This window comes from Suncus etruscus, chromosome 9 (genome assembly GCF_024139225.1).
Source record: "Suncus etruscus isolate mSunEtr1 chromosome 9, mSunEtr1.pri.cur, whole genome shotgun sequence".
In the NCBI taxonomy this organism is placed as follows: domain Eukaryota; kingdom Metazoa; phylum Chordata; class Mammalia; order Eulipotyphla; family Soricidae; genus Suncus; species Suncus etruscus.
Window position 1 is genome coordinate 111,808,673 of NC_064856.1, and position 18,178 is coordinate 111,826,850.

Consider the following 18,178-nt stretch of genomic DNA (forward strand, 5'->3'; position numbering starts at 1 on the left):
CTGAATGCTGAGCCAGGAGGAACCCCTGAGTACTGCTGGGTGTGGATCAATCAGGGGCCAGAGTGTTAGCACAGAGGTAGGGTGTTTGCCTTGCACGCAGCAGATCTAGGAAGGACCTTGGTTTGATCCCCTAGCATCCCATATGGTACCCAGGAGCAATTTCTGAGTGCAAAGCCAGGAGTAACCCCTGAGCGTCACAGGGTGTGGCCCAAAAAGCAAAAACAAAACAACAATCAATCAACATAATTAAAAAAAAAAAAAGGGCCCGGAGAGATAGCACAGTGGTGTTTGCCTTGCAAGCAGCCGATCTAGAACCAAAGGTGGTTGGTTCGAATCCCGGTGTTCCATATGGTCCCCTGTGTCTGCCAGGAGCTATTTCTAAGCAGACAGCCAGGAGTAACCCTGAGCACTGCCGGGTGTGGCCCAAAAACCAAAAAAAAAAGAAAAGTCAGTTTGCCAAAGTCACTGCCCCAGGATGCCCTGACAGTTCTTTTTTTTTTTTTTTTTTTTTTTTTTTGTTGTTATTGGGTCACACCCGGCAGCGCTCAGGGGTTACTCCTGGCTCTATGCACAGAAATTGCTCCTGGCAGGCACGGGGGACTGTATGGGATGCTGGGATTTGAACCAAAGACCTTCTGCATGAAAGGCAAATGCCTTACCTCCATGCTATCTCTCTGGCCCATTGTGCCCTGACCTTTCAGTCATGCCTCAGAGACCACTTGGAGTGACAGGACCAGCCAGAGGAGGAAGGGGTTCGAGGGGCCTTTTGCAGTCCTGGTCCAGAGATACTTGGCCTATGGGAGTGCCATCCCTTGTCTGCAACAGGGAATGGCAGGGTATATCCACTTGTATCCCTTTCCCTACTGTCTTAGGCACAGAGGCCTTGGCCTTGCTGTACCCCAGGCTCTGGGTTTCTTTGACAGAGCCGAGTGGCCCGAGGATTCACTGGCCAGTGCCCATCTGCCATGGGTGAAGAGAGAGGGAAAGGAGGGTTTCAGCACATGCCAAGGTCCTGGGGTGGTGGGGGAGGGGAGGGCATTGGGGCGGAGACAAGCGCAGGTGGTGGGCGGTGAAGCTACCCGGAGGGACCAAGGGCTCTTTCTGGCTCTCTGCTCAGGAGTGACCCCTGGTGGTGCCGGGGTTCGGGGCTGGCTGTGATCAAGGCAAATGGTCCTGGCCTTTGTTTTGTCTCTTGAGGCCCAAAAGGTGATTTCCCAAAAGCTCCAAGTCATGGATGGATGGATGGATGGATGGATGGATGGATGGATGGATGGATGGATGGATGGATGGTTGGTTGGGTGGATGGGTGGATGGTGGATGGGTAGATGGATGGATGAATAAATGAGTGGGTAGATGGATGGATTGACAGATGGATGGGTGGAAGGATGAATGGATGAATAGATGGGTGGGTGAGTAGTGGTTGGGTAGGTAGGTGGATGGATGGGTGAATAGGTAGATGGATGAGTAGATGGGTGGATGGATGGAAGAATGGATGAATGTACAGATAGATGTACAAATGGAGAGGTGGATGGATAGATGAATAGAGGGATAGATGGATGGATGGATGGATGGATAGGTGGATGGACAGATGGATGAATAGATGGAAGGATAAGTGAATAGGAAGGTGGATAGGTAAATGGATGGGTGAAAGAATGGATGGATGGGTGGATAAATGGGTAATGGATGGGTGGGAGGGTGAGTGGATGGATAGGTGACTAGATTGGTAGATGGATGGATGAACGAATGGACAGAATGGATGGGAGGAAGGATGGATGAATGGATGGACGAATGGATGGAAGGATGGAAGGGTAAGTGGATGGGAAGGTAGATAGGTAAATGGATGGGTGGGTGGATGGATGGGTAATGGGTGATGGGGAAGACTCGGCCGGTGTTTAAGGGAAGGAAGAGCTGAACGGCTGAGCAGAGGGTGGAGCAGAAGCAGCACGGCCATTCTCCTGCGCTACAAAAGGCAGCTCAATGAATTTCTCTGGCCAGCGAGAATAAATTCATCTTCAAAATTCTTATTTGAAGCCAGTTTCTCCAAGGCCTGTGGTTTCCCAGGAACTCCCAGCTTGACCCCCCAACCCAGCAAACCTCGTGTTTTTCCACAGGGCAACCCACAAAGTCACCAAGTTCCACGGTGCACACAGGGCGACCAGGGAGTACATGCTCTGGGGGCGTCTCCAGTCCCCCCTTTCATCTGCCAGTGGCTCAGTGCTGGGGCTGTTTCTACAGACCTTTGACCAACTGCACCCCCTCACTTTGGATCCTGTTGGGAAGATGGGGAAACTGAGGCTGGGAGTCTCCAGTGCTGGCTCAGCACCCACAGTTTCCTCGAAGCCCCCGTCCCTTGTCGGCAAGGGGTGGGGGGCAGAGGCACAAGTGTGGGTCCTGGTATTCCAGCTATGGCAGCTTGCCAGGGGCCAGGGGTCAGCTTGGGGCTATATCTGGCTCAGGCCTGGAATGTGGTCTAGGCAGGGTCACCCTGCAAAGGGGGGGTCGCTAAGTATAGACGCCGGTCACCCCGAGTCTTACCACCCTGGGACTCAGGTTCAAAGACCCGCTCAGAGCAGCTGAAGGTTCAGGTCACCCAGGGCTGGTCCCACCTCCCTGAGACAGCAGAGTGACCCCCTTGGGGGCAGATGAAGGATGAGGGGATGCAGACCCTTTGGGGGGCTGTTAATATGGTACTTCCCCGTTTCTAATTCATTTGGCTGAGCCTGTCGATGTCCCTCCCATGGTTGGGGTGCACACCCCCAGTGTTGGACTGCACAAGGCTGCTCACCCTGCCACCCTAGTCAGAGTGGACATGTCTTGGGGTGCTCTCCTGCTGCACCCCAATGAGCCAGCCCACTTCTGTGTGGTTGAGCACCCATCACCTCACCCTTTCCAGAACAGTCTCATCCTCCCAAATGGAAACAAACTGCCCTAAACAGGCAGCCCTTCCCCTGTCCTGTGTGTGGGTCTCCAGGAAGGGCACCCAGGCTGCTTGGTCTTTGTAGGCAGGGGTCTCACTGGAGATGGAGGCAGGACTCCTGTCTGGCTGGCACCACTTTTGTTTTGTTTTGTTTTTGGGCCACACCCGGCGGTGCTCAGGGGTTACTCCTGGCTGTCTGCTCAGAAATAGCTCCTGGCAGGCACGGGGGACCATGTGGGACTCCGGGATTCGAACCAACCAGTTTAGGTCCTGGATCGGCTGCTTGCAAGGCAAACACCGCTGTGCTATCTCTCCGGCCCCCAGGCACCCCCAGGCATCACTCCCTCTCCCTTGAAGGTCGGTTGGGGCGGGTGCAGCTTTCAGCGTTGGGGTGTTTATTTATTGGGGGACAGGCTCCTTTTATTATTGCTGTGTTTGCAGCTTTTGTCATTGGGTGTTTGCGGCCTTCATTATTGGGGCGTTTGCAGAGGCTTCAGCTCCCATGCCCTTTACCCAGAAGTGGGGACACACGTGTTTCCTCTGGGGTGATCTTTGAGGCTCTGCACCACCTTTTCCTAAGAAGCTTCGATGCTGGCAGGTGCTTGGCCAATGGATGGGCAGGCATGGTGGACAGACAGACAAACGTACAGACAGACAGACAGTGAGTGTCAGGACAGCACAGCCAGGCCTCTAATCTTTCCTCTCCCCCTTCCCTTCCTCCTGAGCTGTTGGGTGCTGCCCTCTGGGCACCCCATCCTGCCTTAGAGCTGCAGGTACCCCCAGGGATGGACTTGGTAGGAGGGTCCTGAGCACCTGAGGTAGGACGTGGAGCTCTCAGGGTCCCACCTCTGTCTCTCTCCGGGAAATCCTTGGGTTGTCCTGGGAAGAGAAGGTTCATGGACAGGCCCAGCAGACCTGGGGCTTCGGGTCTGTGCCTCCCCCTGAGTCCTGGGAGTCCTGTGTGATGCTGTCCTGGGTGTGGTGGGCTGGGCAGGAGAGGACAGGAGGCAGGAGGTGGAGGAGGACACCCCTGGGACATGGACACAGCACAGATGTCCCCACCCTCTGGCCTGGACCAGCGCAGGGAAGGGTTAGGCTGACAGAGGGGCGGAGCTGACCCAAAGGGGGCGTGGTCAGACCAAGAGCCGGGGCCAACACAGTGGCCAGGCTGACATGAAAGGGGCGGGTCTGACTCATAAGGGCGTGGCCTCTTTACATGGGTGGGGCTAAGTCAGAGGGGCGGAGCTTACACTGGGAGGGGCCTGTCGAGATGGGCGTGGTCTTGTGCTGTGGGGCGTGGTCTCGCTTTTGCAGCCTAGGGTGTGTCCTGTCCTCCAGGGGTCAGCAGAGGCTGCGGTGGCGGAAATGCCAGACCCAGGAGACCAGCAGGCCTGCAGGCCCTCCCTCAGTTTGCACCCTTGAGCTGTGCATGTGCAGTGGGTCCTCTCCCTCCAGGCCTCAGTTTCCCCATGAGGGCAGTAGCGCAAGGCAAGCTGGCTCTGGCCTCTCCCTCCTCCTCAGAGATCCTGCTGGGTGCCACCATGGACTGGGGGGTGGCGGGTGGGGGTGATGGCTCATGCACCCACATTCCTGAGCACACACACGTGTGCTGAAGTGTGCGCTGTTGCACGTGTGTGTTATGCATGTTACGCGCGCAGTGTGCCATGCGTGTTGTGCAGTCTGCCTTGCATGTGTCCTGGGCTCAGGGGTTACTCCTGGATATTTGCTCAGAAATCACTCCTGGCTTGGGGGACCACATGGGATGCTGGGGGATCGAACCCAGGTCTGTCCTGGGTCGGCCGAGTGCAAGGTATCACTCCAGCCCCATGTGAGTGCTCAGGGGTTCCTCTTGGTTCTGTGCTCAGGGATCACTCCTGGTCCTGGTCGTGCTCAAGGAACCCTAAGGGATGCTGGAGATAAAATAGGGGGCAAGGCCATGCACAAGGCAAGAGCTCTGCCCACTGAACCATCTCTCCGGCCTCAAGGAGAGAATGGCGTTCAAACCAGGGCCTCCAACTCTTTACCTCACACTGATGTAATGGCAATTGGACCTGGACACGCCTTTGGAATTGGAGTTGGACACACACAGCCTGAAAGGACAGTTGGACTGGGACGCGCCCCTTGACACATTCCCCTGTAATAGCGAGTATGTAAGGAAAATTGTGACAGTTGAGGGGTTGACGGGGGTGGGGTGGGGGGGGGGGAGACTGGAGCAGAGCCTGCTGGCCTGCAGGGGGCCAGAGACAAAGCATTGAGGAGATGCTGCCTGCTTGGCCTCTATCTCTATTCTCTCTGTCTCTCTTTCTTTCTCTGTGTCTGTGTCTTTGTGTCTGTCTGTCTCTGTCTCTCTCTGTCTCTGCTGGGCCTATACCTTGGGACGGTTCTGTTTTTTTGTTTTTTTTTTTTTTTTTGGCCACACCCGGCAGTGCTTAGGGGTTACTCCTGGCTATCTGCTCAGAAATCGCTCCTGGCAGGCTCGGGGGACCATATGGGACACCGGGATTCGAACCAACCACCTTAGGTCCTGGATCTGCTGCTTGCAAGGCAAACGCCGCTGTGCTATCTTTCAGGTCCCTTGGGGGCGATTCTGGGCTGGAAAACCCCAAAGATGCCCCTCCAGTGGCTGTGTGCAGAATTCCAGACCAGGTACAAGAAAATACTTTTAATGTTTGAGCCCCCGTCCCATGGCTGAGCATCCTCTGCCGTGCCCCCTCTTCCCTGGAGGAGGGGGCACCTGTCCATGTTGACCCTCTGATTAGAGTGCTCCCCTTTCCTAAGGAGGTCTGGGGTCCACTCCTGTGGCCCTGGATTAGCAGCTAGCAGGGAAGCAGGAGAGGAGGCAGGAACAGGGGTCCACAGTGTGTGTGGGTGTATGTGTCGTGCCCCCCAGATCCCCAGGTTCCCAAGGCCTCAGGGGCTGTGGGGACCATGCAGGAGAAGCCGCACCATCTCGTGGTCCTGGGGGTCCAGCACGCGAGGCAGGAAGAGGGACGATCTCTGGGTGCGCCGAGTCCTGGAGCCTCGGCGCGGCCGGCCCTTGCCATTCACCGACACGTACCACAGTCTCTCGGTGGAACCCGGCTGGCAAGGAGCACTGGGTGCTGACCGGTACCGGCGGGAAGCGTACGTGTTGTAGCCCAGTTCGTGGAGCCGCTCCACGAACTCACACTCCGGGTTGTAGGTCTCCTGGGTGGGGGGGAGACGGGCACATCAGGGTCCAGGGGCGCCCAGGGGACCTGCGTGGCCCTTCCTCCATCCTTCCTCCCTCAGCATCCTTCCATACAGCATCATGATGAATGCCCCAGGTTTCTCCTTGAGCACCTCGAGGGCTCTCCTGGACACCCCCAGGGTTCTCCTGAGCTCCTCAAAGTTTCCCTTGAGCACCCTGAGGGCTCTCCTGGGCACCCCCATATTCTCCTGAACACCTCAAAGTTTCATTTATGCATCCTGAGGGCTCTCCTGAGCACCCCAAAGTTTCCCCTGAGCACACTGAGGGTCTTTCTGGGGTCCCAGGGTTCTCCTGAGCACCCCAGGACTCTCCCCCAAATCCCAGCCTGACCCCCCATGGGCAAGAGTGGGGTCTCAAGGACTCATTCTCAGCAGATGAGGTGGAGTGGAGGCAGGCTAGGGGTCCCAGCTGCCCATGTGGCTGTCCCAGGATTTATGGAGAAAAGGCCTAGAAGAGGAGCGACAAATGGGCCAGAGAGATAGCACATCGGTAGGGCGTTTGCCTTGCACACAGCCAACCCAGGGCAGATGGTGGTTCAAATCCTGGCATCCCATATAGTTCCCTGTGCCTTCCAGGAGCGATTTCTGAGCGCAGAGACAGGAGTAATCTCTGAGCGCCGGTGGGTGTGACCCCCCAAAACAAAACAAAAAGAGGATCGACAAAGGACAGAGAAGGGGGGGCAGTAGGAAGAGTTCTGGAGTCTGCAGGGCTGAATGGACCCTGAGCCCCAGACTGGGGATGGAACAGGGGGTGGAGAACCCCAGCATGAAGTCTGAGACCCCTCTCAGGGGTGGAAGCCTCTGTGGGTGATTGAGGGGGGCACAAGTGGGTGGGAGCTGGTCTCAGCTCTGAAGATGGGTGTCTGGGGAGTGGAGCGGGTGAGCCCCCAGGATTTCCCCTTAGGCACACCAAGGGCAGGGCTGGAATATGGGAGCTGGAGAGGCCTCCTCGAGAACCAGTCAAAGCAGGGGTGGGGGGAGAGGAACTGGGGACCACTTGGGCCAGGGACTGGACTGGGATTACAGGTGCCCAATGGTGAGGAGCAAGGAAGGCAAGAACTCCTGCTTCTGCTCTCCCCAAGGTCTCTCTGCCCCCACTTCACAATGTCCAGAGCGCAGTGGGATGCCTGAGGCCAAACCAAGACCTTCACAGAGGGAGGGGGAAACTGAGGCACTGAATGAATCCCAGGTGCCCTGGAGAGCATGTCATGGTTGTTAGGTGCCGGGAACTCTGGAAACTCCTTCCACCCCTACTCCAGTGTCTGCCATCCCCAAATCAGAAACTGGGGGCAGCTGTCCTCCTGGCCTTCTTTCCTGGAGAAGATTCTGCCCCTCACAGACCAGAAAGGGACCTTTGTATTTGCAGGGTCCTGGGGGGCCTGGGATGAGATGAGGATGAGGTGCACTGAGCTGTTCATGGGGGGGTGTTACCCCATCCCCCATTCTTCCTGTAACCTTCCCTGCTATTAAGACCTGCCCATTTCTGGGAGGCGTCTTTGGTAGGTAACTAAAGGTTTGGCCAAAAGAGCAGGAGGAGATTGGAGAGGATTGGGAGGAGGATTTGGGAGGATGCGGCAAGAGAGAGGAAGCTGGAGGAGAGATGGCTGAAAGTCAAGGTATAATGCAGGGCTGATGAGATCCAGCATAAAAGGTTATGACAGAAGCCACACCTGTTGGCTAGGGCATGAATAAAGCTGTTATCTCTTGGAACCTGTCTGTGGATGATTTCCTCGCCGCTACCTGAAACTACAAACATGCCCGCTGGAGGGAGTGCAGACATGTGGCCTGGGCTGGGGGAGAAAGACCTCTCATCCCTCCATCATTCATCTCTCCATCCATCACCACCCAGCCCAATCAAAGTGCTGTTTTATGCAAGGGGGGGGGGAGAGCCCTGAACTTGTAGGAACTCCTGGGGTGGTAGAAATGGCCCAGAGGAAGTGCCAGCTCAGATCCAGGTGACAGAGGTCAGAACCTGTTTTTGGACTACACCCAGTGGTGCTCGGGTTTCTCCTGGCTCTGCACTTAGAAATCACTCCTGGCAGGTTTATGGGACCATATGGGATACCGAGGATCGAACCCAGGACAGACACATGCAAGGCAAATGTCTTCTCCGCTGTGCTATCACTCCGGTCCCTGCTGTCATTCTCTTGATCACCATCTCCTTGGGGGGGGGGGGAGGGCCCAGGCATCTCCAGAGAAATAGCACAGGACAGAGGACAGAGGTACATGGGGGGCATGGAACCACACAGCAGGGACCTCCCTGAGGACTCCCCCTTCGAAGTCAAAGGGAAAGCGGACTTCAATAGGCATTTTCACGGACAGGGTTTGCAGGCAGTAAATGGTGAATAGGGTTTGGCCCTGGGGAGCTGAAAATTCCCAGTGGGGAGACTGAAATAGGGAGCAAAGATGGGAGGAATGGGTGGGGGGTCCTGGGAGCTGGAGTGAGGCAGCTGGGGAACATGGGCCTTCCATGGGGCTGTGAGGGGGGGCCCAGGAAATCCCTTGCATGTGCCCAACACAGGGTGTGGCTTTGTTCTGTGAGTTTTGCTGACTGATTGCAGTGTCAGGAACTGAACCTGGGCCCACACACACACACATCAGGAGAGTGTCTCACCTCTGCTCTACAGAACCCGCCCCCCCAATCTCAGCAAAGTATGGTAAGTTCCAGAACACTGCAATGGAAGGGATCAATGTTGACTCCCTCACAAACCCCGCTGTTGAATGCGTGAGAAGGTGGGTGAAAGGAATGATAGATGGACAGACAGACATATGGATGGAGAATGAATAGGTAAATAGAAGATTGGGTGGGGGGCAAGAGAGATAGCATGGGGGTAGGGCATTTGCCTTGCATGCAGAAGGATGGTGGTTCAAATTCCAGCATTCCATATGGTCCCCCAGGACCGAGAACCAGGAGTAACCCCTGAGTGCTGCCGAGTGTGACCCAAAAACAAAGAAGAAGAAGAAGAAGAAGAAGAAGAAGAAGAAGAAGAAGAAGAAGAAGAAGAAGAAGAAGAAGAAGAAGAAGAAGAAGAGTGGATGGATGAAAGATGATGGATGAGAGTGATGGCTGGAAGCATGAATGGGTGCTGTACGGACGGACAGAGGACAGATAGAAGGAATGTATGAACAATCAATGGAAGCATGGCTGGGTTTATGGATGGATGGAAGGACAAGATTGATAGAAGAATATATGTATGAATAAGCATGTTGAAGCATGGATGGCTGAGTGGATGGACACAAGGACAGAGGGAAATATGGAAGGATGGATGCATGAACCATCAGTGGAAATGTGATGGGTGTGGAAGGTGATGATGGGTGGAAGGAGGGAGAAGACGGAAGGAGAATGGATGGGGTCAGGGGGGCAGAGTGGCAGAAGGAAGTGGCCCCTGGTCAGTAGCTGAGTCTTTTTTATTTTTTATTTTGTTGCTTTTTGGTCACACCCGGCGACGCTCAGGGGTTACTCCTGGCTATGTGCTTAGAAATCACTCCTGGCTTGGGGACCAGATGGGATACTGGGGGATCGAACTATGTACAAGGTTAGCTTGTGCATGGCAAATGCCCTACCGCTTGCGCCACTGCTCTGGACCAGTAGCTGAGTCTTGAGATTATTGGGCCTGAGGTGAGGGGAGTCTTGGGGTAACAGCTCAAAGACTTGAGTGTGGATGGATTGGGGGTGATGAGGAAAGGAAAGGCCCCCTAGGATTCCCTGGGGGCCTGGGGGCCGACCTTAGGGGTGCTTTGATTGTGGGAGGGGTGAGCTGTTCTCTGTCAGAAACAGGAGAATCTGTGGCTACTCTCGAGTCTTGAGTCCAGGCAGGGGTGGGGATGTGGGTGGTCTGAGGCCAGGGTGAGTGGGGGGGTCTGGGGAGACCCCTTACAGTTCCCACTGAGGTGCACAACCTCTGAAGGAAGATTGAGTGGGGAGGCCCTGCTTCTGGACATGGCTTTATGGGGGGGACCCCAAGCCCAGAGAACAGGGATGATCCCCGATTTTCAAAGATCTTTAAGCAGATCAGCAAAAACTCTGAAATTAACAAATTGCTTTAAAGGAGGGTTTTCCAGAAACCCCACTTGACTCCTCTTACCCGACTTCAGTTTTAATGGGGGAGGGCACATCAGGGACCCCCCCACCCCAAAGCTTATTGAGAGCAGAGAGAGGGCTGGAAGAGGGTCCAGCTACATGGGGACAAACCCCATTATCTCAGAAGGTATTAGGAGAAGTATGGTAAAGAGGGGTGTGGCCCTCAAAACCTCCAAGCGCCACCCCATTTACTCTGAGTCCCTCCCAGCTCTGGGGGCACCATCCTTAACCAAGGGATCCTTTTGGTTTGTTCTTTATTTGGGGGGCACACTAGGCGGCGCTCAGGGGATACTCCTGGCAGGCTTGGGGGACCGTACGGGATATTGGGGATCGAACCCAGGTGAACCACGTGCAATTGGCGGCACGCCAGGCAAACGCCCTCCCTGTTGTGCCATCGCTCCAGCTCAATGAGTGGAGGCATTTTCTACTAGATGGGCGGCAGTGTTGGGGGGCATCGGACACCCCAGGAACCTCCTCTAACTGCCCTCACTGGCAGCTGCCCCCAAACCCTGGGGCTGGTTCTTCAAGTACCCGGGCCAAGACATACCACCAGCTCCCCTCCTGTTCCTCCTGGGGCAAAGCCGGGAGACTTACCGACGCGTAGAGACGGCCCCGCTGGTCCATGGCCAGGTAGCGCCCTGAGAAGAGCCCCTTCATAACCACGATGCCCACTTCTACCGCCGTGATCTCCAGGATGCCTGGGGAGGAGGGACAAGCTGGTCGGGCAGGTCGAGGTGAAGCCCAAGGAAAAGCGGGGTGGGAGGGTGCTGAACTGAGAAAGAACCTTTGTTTTGTTTTGTTTTGTTTTGTTTTCGGGCCACACCCGTTTGATGCTCAGGGGTTACTCCTGGCTAAGCACTTGGTAATTGCCCCTGGCTTGTGGGGACCATATGGGACGCCAGGGGATCGAACTGCGGTCCTTCCTTGGCTACTGCTTGCAAGGCGGACACCTTACCTCTAGCGCCACCTCGCCGGCCCCAAGAACCTTTTATTTTGTTGTTTTGGGGGTCATACACACAAAGCGGTGCTCAGAGGGCAAGGGTTTCTCTTGGCTTTGCACTCAGGAATCACTCCTGGCAGGCTCAGAGACCATATGGGATGCTGAGGATTGAACCCAGGTCAGCAAGACAAAGCAAACACCCTCCTCGCTGCACTATCACTCTGGTTCCACAAAGGACCATTTTTTTGTTTAATTGTTTTGTTTTTGGGTCACACTCAGCAGTGCTCAGGGGTTCCTCCTGGCTCTACACTCAGAAATCACTCCTGGCAGGCACAGGGTACCGTATAGAATGCTGGGATTCCAACCACCGTCCTTCTGCATGCAAGGCAAACACCTCCTTGCTGTGCTATCACTCTGGCTCCTTGGAGGACCATTTCTCTGGACTAGCTTAGCACCCTAAGTGAGGAAAGCTCGTGAGTTGCCCACCCTTGAGGGACGCTCACAGTCTAATCACTAAGCCCTAAAATGACTGCTCCTCCCTCTCCCAAACACACATGCTGGAACCCCAGCTGTGTTTAGCAAGCATGGAAGACACCGGTACCGGCCTCACCTGGTGTTCTGGAGCCCCTGGGAGAGCTGGGGGAGATAATGGGAGCCCCTGATGAACAGTTAATAGAACTCCTGGGTGCCAGGCAAACATGCTGGCAAAGGGTTGGCATGAATCTTATTGCAGGAAGCTGGCCCCAACTCCTCCAAGCCACATTTTGCCTAAGAAAGTGCAACCTTCCTGCTTCCCACTGTTGGTGTACCTAGCTAAAACCCTGAAGTTGGGTGCAAAGACCCTAAGACCCACCCATATCTGGGAGGGGTCTTGGGAACCGGATAATAGGTGTAACTACCTGCAAGACTTCCCATTCCTGGGAGGGGTTTGGAAAAAGGTAGATAAGCCTGGGACGAAAGGGATTCAGGCCTTTTTGTTTCTTGGCCGGCTTTTGGATCTTTGGGCCGCATGGAGCCCAAAGGGAAGATGGCTAACAGGAGATAAGATGCAGGGCTAGCAAAATAATGCTGTGCTTGAAAGGTTGACATAGGCCACACACCTGTGGTGGCTAGGGCATGAATAAAGATGATTCTTCCTGAAGCCTGCGTGTGAGTGAGTGATTTAACCTGGGCCTGGAACCCGGCCGGCTGGATGGAGTTGCAGAGCCATGTGGCCTGGGGTGGCAGAAAGGAATCCATCGCCATCCATCGCCATCCAGCACCATCACTAATTATTTTATGCAACAAATGGCGCTCCGAACTTTGACCTGAATCCTGTACCCAACAAAACAGCGAAAATGGTGAGATTTCTGCTCTTCTGTTTCATTTTGGCTCTTTTCGGGTGCACTGAGCCCAAAACACTGGGCCACGTGGAGCCATGTTCAAACATGGCCGCAACCCCTTCTAGGGGCAAAAGGGCAACTGGAAGGAGAGAGGTGAAAGCTTGCATCACCTCCAGCCCAGGCCCAGGCCCAGAACTAAAACTTTGTTACAAAAACCAAAAACCTGGGCCTCTTCAAAAACTTATTAAAAGTCTAAATTGGAAACGGAGGAGAAAAAAGACTGTATTTAAAGTGGACTGATTTTCTAAAAATGACCTTTGGCTTAAATTTGGATTTCGACTTTGGAAATTTCGAACTGAACTTTTAGTTTAAATAACTTTGAACTTTTAACACCCAAAAGCGCCCTGTGAGGTGTGGCCAAAAACTGGCTTGCTAAGTGCTGCCCTAAGGAAAAAAGCGGAGAAAAGCTCCAAGCAGCTCGGCTCGGCTCGGCTCAGCTCAGCTTTTGCTCCGCGGCAAGCCTGAAATCCATCCTCCATATCACTAAGATAAAACTGCAGGAGCGAACCGGCAGTGAGCAGCGGAACCTGCAACCTCATGGTCTACAAAACCGTCTGCGGGGCCTGAAACTGAAAGAGAGCCACGTGGTAAGATCAGCGTGGGACAAACCAACATCTGAACTTTAAAAGTTTACAAAAGCCACGTGGTGAGATCAGCGTGGGACAAATTAATCTAAACTATGGTTTTAGGTGTAAAAAATTAGTGGGTAGTAATATTTTACTCATAGTTGGTAATGGAATAAGTTTTAATTAGCTAGTGGTTAAAAAATAAAAATATAAGGGAGGTAATACAGATTAGCCCATTTTAACATCTAATTTCTAACCACCTGCATCTTTGTCTTAGTCATTTTCTTTATAATTTAAATGTGTTTTGTTGTCTTTCAAAGTTAATATTTTCAATTGCAAAATGTTTTACTGTGTATTTTAATGTACTTAGCCTGTTTTTAAAATGTATGTTATGCATGTATGCTGAAGTACTTGTGTATAGAAAAGTTATAGGAACATGAAGTTCCCCCAATATAGTTTAAAAGTATAGGAACATAAAAGTTCCAAAATAGTGCTTGGTAAAAAAGCATTAATAAAATTTTAGGTTACAGGTGTAAAGTATATTTTGCAAAAATAATATGTTTTTAAAAAAAGGGCTGGTATATTAATTTTCACTCTATTACGTTGGTGCATAAAAATATTAAAAAAAGGAGGAAATGTTGGTGTACCTAGCTAAAACCCTGAAGTTGGGTGCAAAGACCCTAAGACCCACCCATATCTGGGAGGGGTCTTGGGAACCGGATAATAGGTGTAACTACCTGCAAGACCTCCCATTCCTGGGAGGGGTTTGGAAAAAGGTAGATAAGCCTGGGACGAAAGGGATTCGGGCCTTTTTGTTTCTTGGCCGGCTTTTGGATCTTTGGGCCGCATGGAGCCCAAAGGGAAGATGGCTAACAGGAGATAAGATGCAGGGCTAGCAAAATAATGCTGTGCTTGAAAGGTTGACATAGGCCACACACCTGTGGTGGCTAGGGCATGAATAAAGATGATTCTTCCTGAAGCCTGCGTGTGAGTGAGTGATTTAACCTGGGCCTGGAACCCGGCCGGCTGGATGGAGTTGCAGAGCCATGTGGCCTGGGGTGGCAGAAAGGAATCCATCGCCATCCATCGCCATCCAGCACCATCACTAATTATTTTATGCAACACCCACAATCTCTTTCTGGGTATAGAAGGGATTTGGGGGGGACACAGGAGTTTGCTGCAAAAGCCTGGGCGGGCAGATCTGCTGGAGGTTGGACACTGGCCAATGCCGTCTGCAGGGGGCGCCCCTCTGGCCCAGAGCCTGAAGCCCTCATCAAAAGCACCAGAGGGGCTGGAGAGATAGCATGGAGGTAGTGTGTTTGCCTGGCGTGCAGAAGGATGGTGGTTCAAATCCCGGCATCCCATATGGTCCCCTGTGCCTGCCAGGGGCAACTTCTGCGCATAGAGCCAGGAGTAACCCCTGAACGCTACCCGGTGTGACCCAAAGACCAAGAAAAAAAAGGGGGGGCCCGGAGAGATAGCACAGTGGCGTTTGCCTTGCAAGCAGCCGATCCAGGACCAAAGGTGGTTGGTTCGAATCCCAGTGTCCCATATGGTCCCCCGTGCCTGCCAGGAGCTATTTCTGAGCAGACAGCCAGAAGTAACCCCTGAGCACTGCCGGGTGTGGCCCAAAAACAAAAACAAAAACAAAAACAAAACAAAAAAAAGGCACCAGAGATCCTGGTGGAGTCCAGGTCAGCTGGGCAGTTGGTTACCCCAGTGCCAGCCTGGTAACCAAAGATGGGGCAGAAGATTGGAGGCTGACACAATAGCACAGCTCGGAGGGCGCTTGCCTTGCACAACCTTGCGGTTGACTGGGGTTTGATCCCGGTATCCCATTGGGTCACCCCAGCCAATGTGATCCCCAAACAAATAACAACAAAACAAAGATGGGACATGGGGTGACAGGGCACACCCTCTGCCCCTTCCTGCTGCCAGTCTTGGATGCCCCCAAGACTTCTGGTGCTTTATATTGGAGAGGATTTGTGTTTGAAGTGAAGAGCTCCAGACTTGGTGACCTTGGGAAGGCTCCCCAAAGCCTCCAGTGTGTGCTGGGATGCCTGCCCCTGGAGGAAGGAAGCCGCTGACCAAAGGCGCAAGATCGGAAGTTTGCAATCCCCCAGCGCTGCAACCCCAGCCCCACTCTGCACCTCCGGGGAGAGGGAGGACTGACCACCAGTCCTGGTTCTGCCTTGTGGCAGGCACATCTGGTGCATGGACCCCTGCTGTGTGACAGGAGATGGGTCTCTGCACCCCCAGAGCCAGGCGCCTCTGGAAGCATCCCGCCAAGGGCAAGGTTCCCACCGGGAAAGGCGAGGGGAGGACAGGAGAGGAGGAGAGGACATCCTGAGCAAAATAAAGATGATAAAAGCCTTTTCCGGGTGCTGGAGATGTGGCATGGAGCGGTAAGGCATCTGCCTTGCTGGTACTAGCCTAGGACAGACAGCGGTTCGATCCTCTCGTGTTCCATATGGTCCCCCAAGCCAGGAGCAATTTCTTAGTGCAGAGCCAGGAGTAACTCCTGAGCATCACTGAATGTGGCCCCCCAAAAAACCCAAACCAAACCAAACAACACCAAAAAGCCTTTTCCTGCTCCTTTTCTCCAAAACCCAAAGGGCTTCGTGGCATCCTATAGGATCCCTGGAATCTGCCAAGATTTATTTTCGTTTCTTTCTTTCTTTCTTTCTTTCTTTCTTTCTTTCTTTCTTTCTTTCTTTCTTTCTTTCTTTCTTTCTTTCTTTCTTTCTTTCTTTCTTTCTTTCTTTCTTTCTTTCTTTCTTTCTTTCTTTCTTTCTTTCTTTCTGTGTCTTTCTTTCTTTCTGTGTCTTTCTTTCTTTCTTTCTTTCTGTGTCTTTCTTTCTTTCTTTCCTTCTCTCTTTCTCCCTCCCTCCCTTCCTTCCCTCCTTCCTTCCTTTCTTTCTCTCTCTCCTTTTCCTTTCTTCCTCCTTCCCTCTCTTTCTCCCTCCCTCCTCCTTCCCTCCTTCCTTCCCTTCTTTCTCTCTCCTTCTTTCCTTCCTCCTTCCCTCCCTCCCTCCTACCCTCCCTCCTACCCTCCCTTCTTTCCTTCCTTCTTTCCTTCCTTCTTTCCTTCCTTCCTTCCTTCCTTCCTTCCTTCCTACCTACCTACCTTCCTTGCTTCCTTTCCTCCCTTCTCTCTTTCTCCCTCCCTTCCCTCCTTCCTTCCTTCCTTTCTTTCTCTCTCCTTTTCCTTTCTCCCTCCCTCCCTCCTTCCTTCCTTCCTTCCTTCCTTCCTTCCTTCCTTCCTTCCTTCCTCCCTTCCTTCCTTCCTTCCTTCCTTCCTTCCTCCCTCCCTCCCTCCCTCCCTCCCTCCCTCCCTCCCTCCCTGCCACACCTGGTGACGCTCAGGAGTTACTCCTGGTTCTGCGCTCAGAAATCGCTCCTGGCAGGCTCGGGAGACCCTATGGGATTCCCGGGATGGAACCCATGTCTGTCTCAGACCAACTGTGTGCAAGGCAAACGCCCTATCTCTGTGCTATCGCTGGGGCCCCAGGACTGATTTCTGAGCGCAGAGCCAGAGGAATCCCTGAACTCAGCTGGGTGTGACCCCCAAACAAACAACCCCACACACACACAAAATAAAATCAAAGAGCTTAAACTTTCCAGCACCACCAGCGCCTGGAAGGGGTGACCGGCTCCCCTCTCTGTCCCGAGTCCCCTTGTTCCCATGCCCCCTGCAAGTGGCTGTTGGAGGTCCAGGGAGAGAGGGGACCCCTGATGGTCTCCGATACTGGGGAGAGCCCAGGGGACCCTCATATTCTTTCTCCCTGGAAAGCGCATCCCCTTGCCGCCTGCGTGGTGGTGCGCCCTGGGCTCTGTCCCTTCTGGGGGGCCCACCCCGGGGCACCCCACTCACTGTAGGCGCTGTTCTCCAGGCTGCCGTTGACGCGGCCGCTCGGGTGCAGCTGCAGGTGGTACTTGGTGGCGCAGTAGAGCTTGCGGCGCCGCGGGGCCCCTCCGAGGTGCTCGTACACCCCGCCGCGCCCGCCCGCATCGCGCCCCCGCCGCGCCCCCGGACCCGCGGCCGCACCGCCCAGCCCCAGCAGGCCGAGCAGCAGGAGCCACGTCAGGCCCATCGCCGCATCGCGCCCGCCCGGGGGACCAGGCTGCGGGCGGGCGAGGCGCCCATGGAACGCGGGAGGTTGCGGGGCGCGCGCGGGGCTCGGTCCAGGCGCGCGTCGAGGCCGGGCGGGGAGACTGCCGGGCGCTTGGAGGCCAGCGGGGGACAGGGGAGGCTTGGTGGGGCGGAGGGGCGAGAGAGGAGAGACACAGAGCGGGAGAGAGAAGAGAGAAGGGGAGAGAGAGAAGTGTGAGAGAGAAAGAGGGAGATGGAGAGGAGAGGAGGAGAGAGAAGAGATATGGAGAGGGGAGAGAGGGGAGAAGGGAGAGAGAAGGAGAAAGGGCAAGAGAAAAGGAAGAAGAGAGTAAAGGAGAGAGAAAAGAGAGGGAGAGAGGAGGAGAAAGGGCAAGAGAAAAGGAAGAAGAGAGTAAAGGAGAGAGAAAAGAGAGGGAGAGAGGAGGAGAAAGGGCAAGAGAAAAGAAAGACTAGATAGAGTAAAGGAGAGAGAAAAGAGGGAGAGAGAAGGAGGAGAGGGAAAGGGAGAGAGAAAATGGGTGAAGAGAGGGGAGAGGGAGAGAAAGAAAAAGAGAAGAGAGACGGAGAGAGGGAAGAAAGAGAAAAGAGGGAGAGATGGAGAGGGAAAGAGAGAAGAGAGAGGGAGAAAGAGAAGAGAGAAGCAGAGAGGGAGAGAGAAGAGAGAGAGGGAGAGTGAGAGAGAAAAAGAGAGAAGAGAGGACAGAGGGATGGAGAGAGAGGAGAGGGAGAGAGGGAAGAAAGAGAAGGAGAGGGAGAGAAAATGAAGGAGAGAGATGGAGAGGTGGGTGGAGAGAGGCAGAAGGAGAGGGAAAGAGAGAGGGAGAGAGAAGAGAGAGCCGGAGAGGGGAGAGAGGAGAGAGGGGAGAGAAGAGAGGGAGAGAGGCAAAAGAGGAGAGAGAGAGGGAGAGAGAAGAGAGAGGGGGAGAGAGAGAAAAAGAGAAGAGAGGACA

At 54.1% G+C, this 18,178-nt stretch overlaps 1 protein-coding gene across 1 annotated transcript; it reads right to left on the reverse strand.

Annotated features, from left to right (window-relative positions):
- Positions 1 to 942: 942 nt before the first annotated feature.
- On the reverse strand, positions 943 to 17,208 carry FGF3 (fibroblast growth factor 3). The gene is made up of 7 exons (XM_049780897.1): positions 16,989 to 17,208; positions 10,821 to 10,924; positions 5,845 to 6,103; positions 5,652 to 5,733; positions 4,942 to 5,007; positions 2,262 to 2,349; positions 943 to 960 (listed from the first exon to the last, which is right to left on the reverse strand). The coding sequence occupies exons 1-7, from the start codon at positions 17,206 to 17,208 to the stop codon at positions 943 to 945; spliced, it is 837 nt and encodes a 278-aa protein (XP_049636854.1).
- Positions 17,209 to 18,178: the final 970 nt, after the last annotated feature.

Bases quoted from the DNA above. Each gene is read 5' to 3' on its own strand.
- FGF3 (XM_049780897.1), bottom strand. From the start codon at position 17,208: ATGGGCCTGACGTGGCTCCTGCTGCTCGGCCTGCTGGGGCTGGGCGGT. The intron at 10,925-16,988 runs GTGAGTGGGGTG...CCTCCTCCCCAG, and splicing joins CCTGGAGAACAGCGCCTACA to GCATCCTGGAGATCACGGCG. The intron at 6,104-10,820 runs GTAAGTCTCCCG...CCCCCCACCCAG, and splicing joins GGGGCCGTCTCTACGCGTCG to GAGACCTACAACCCGGAGTG.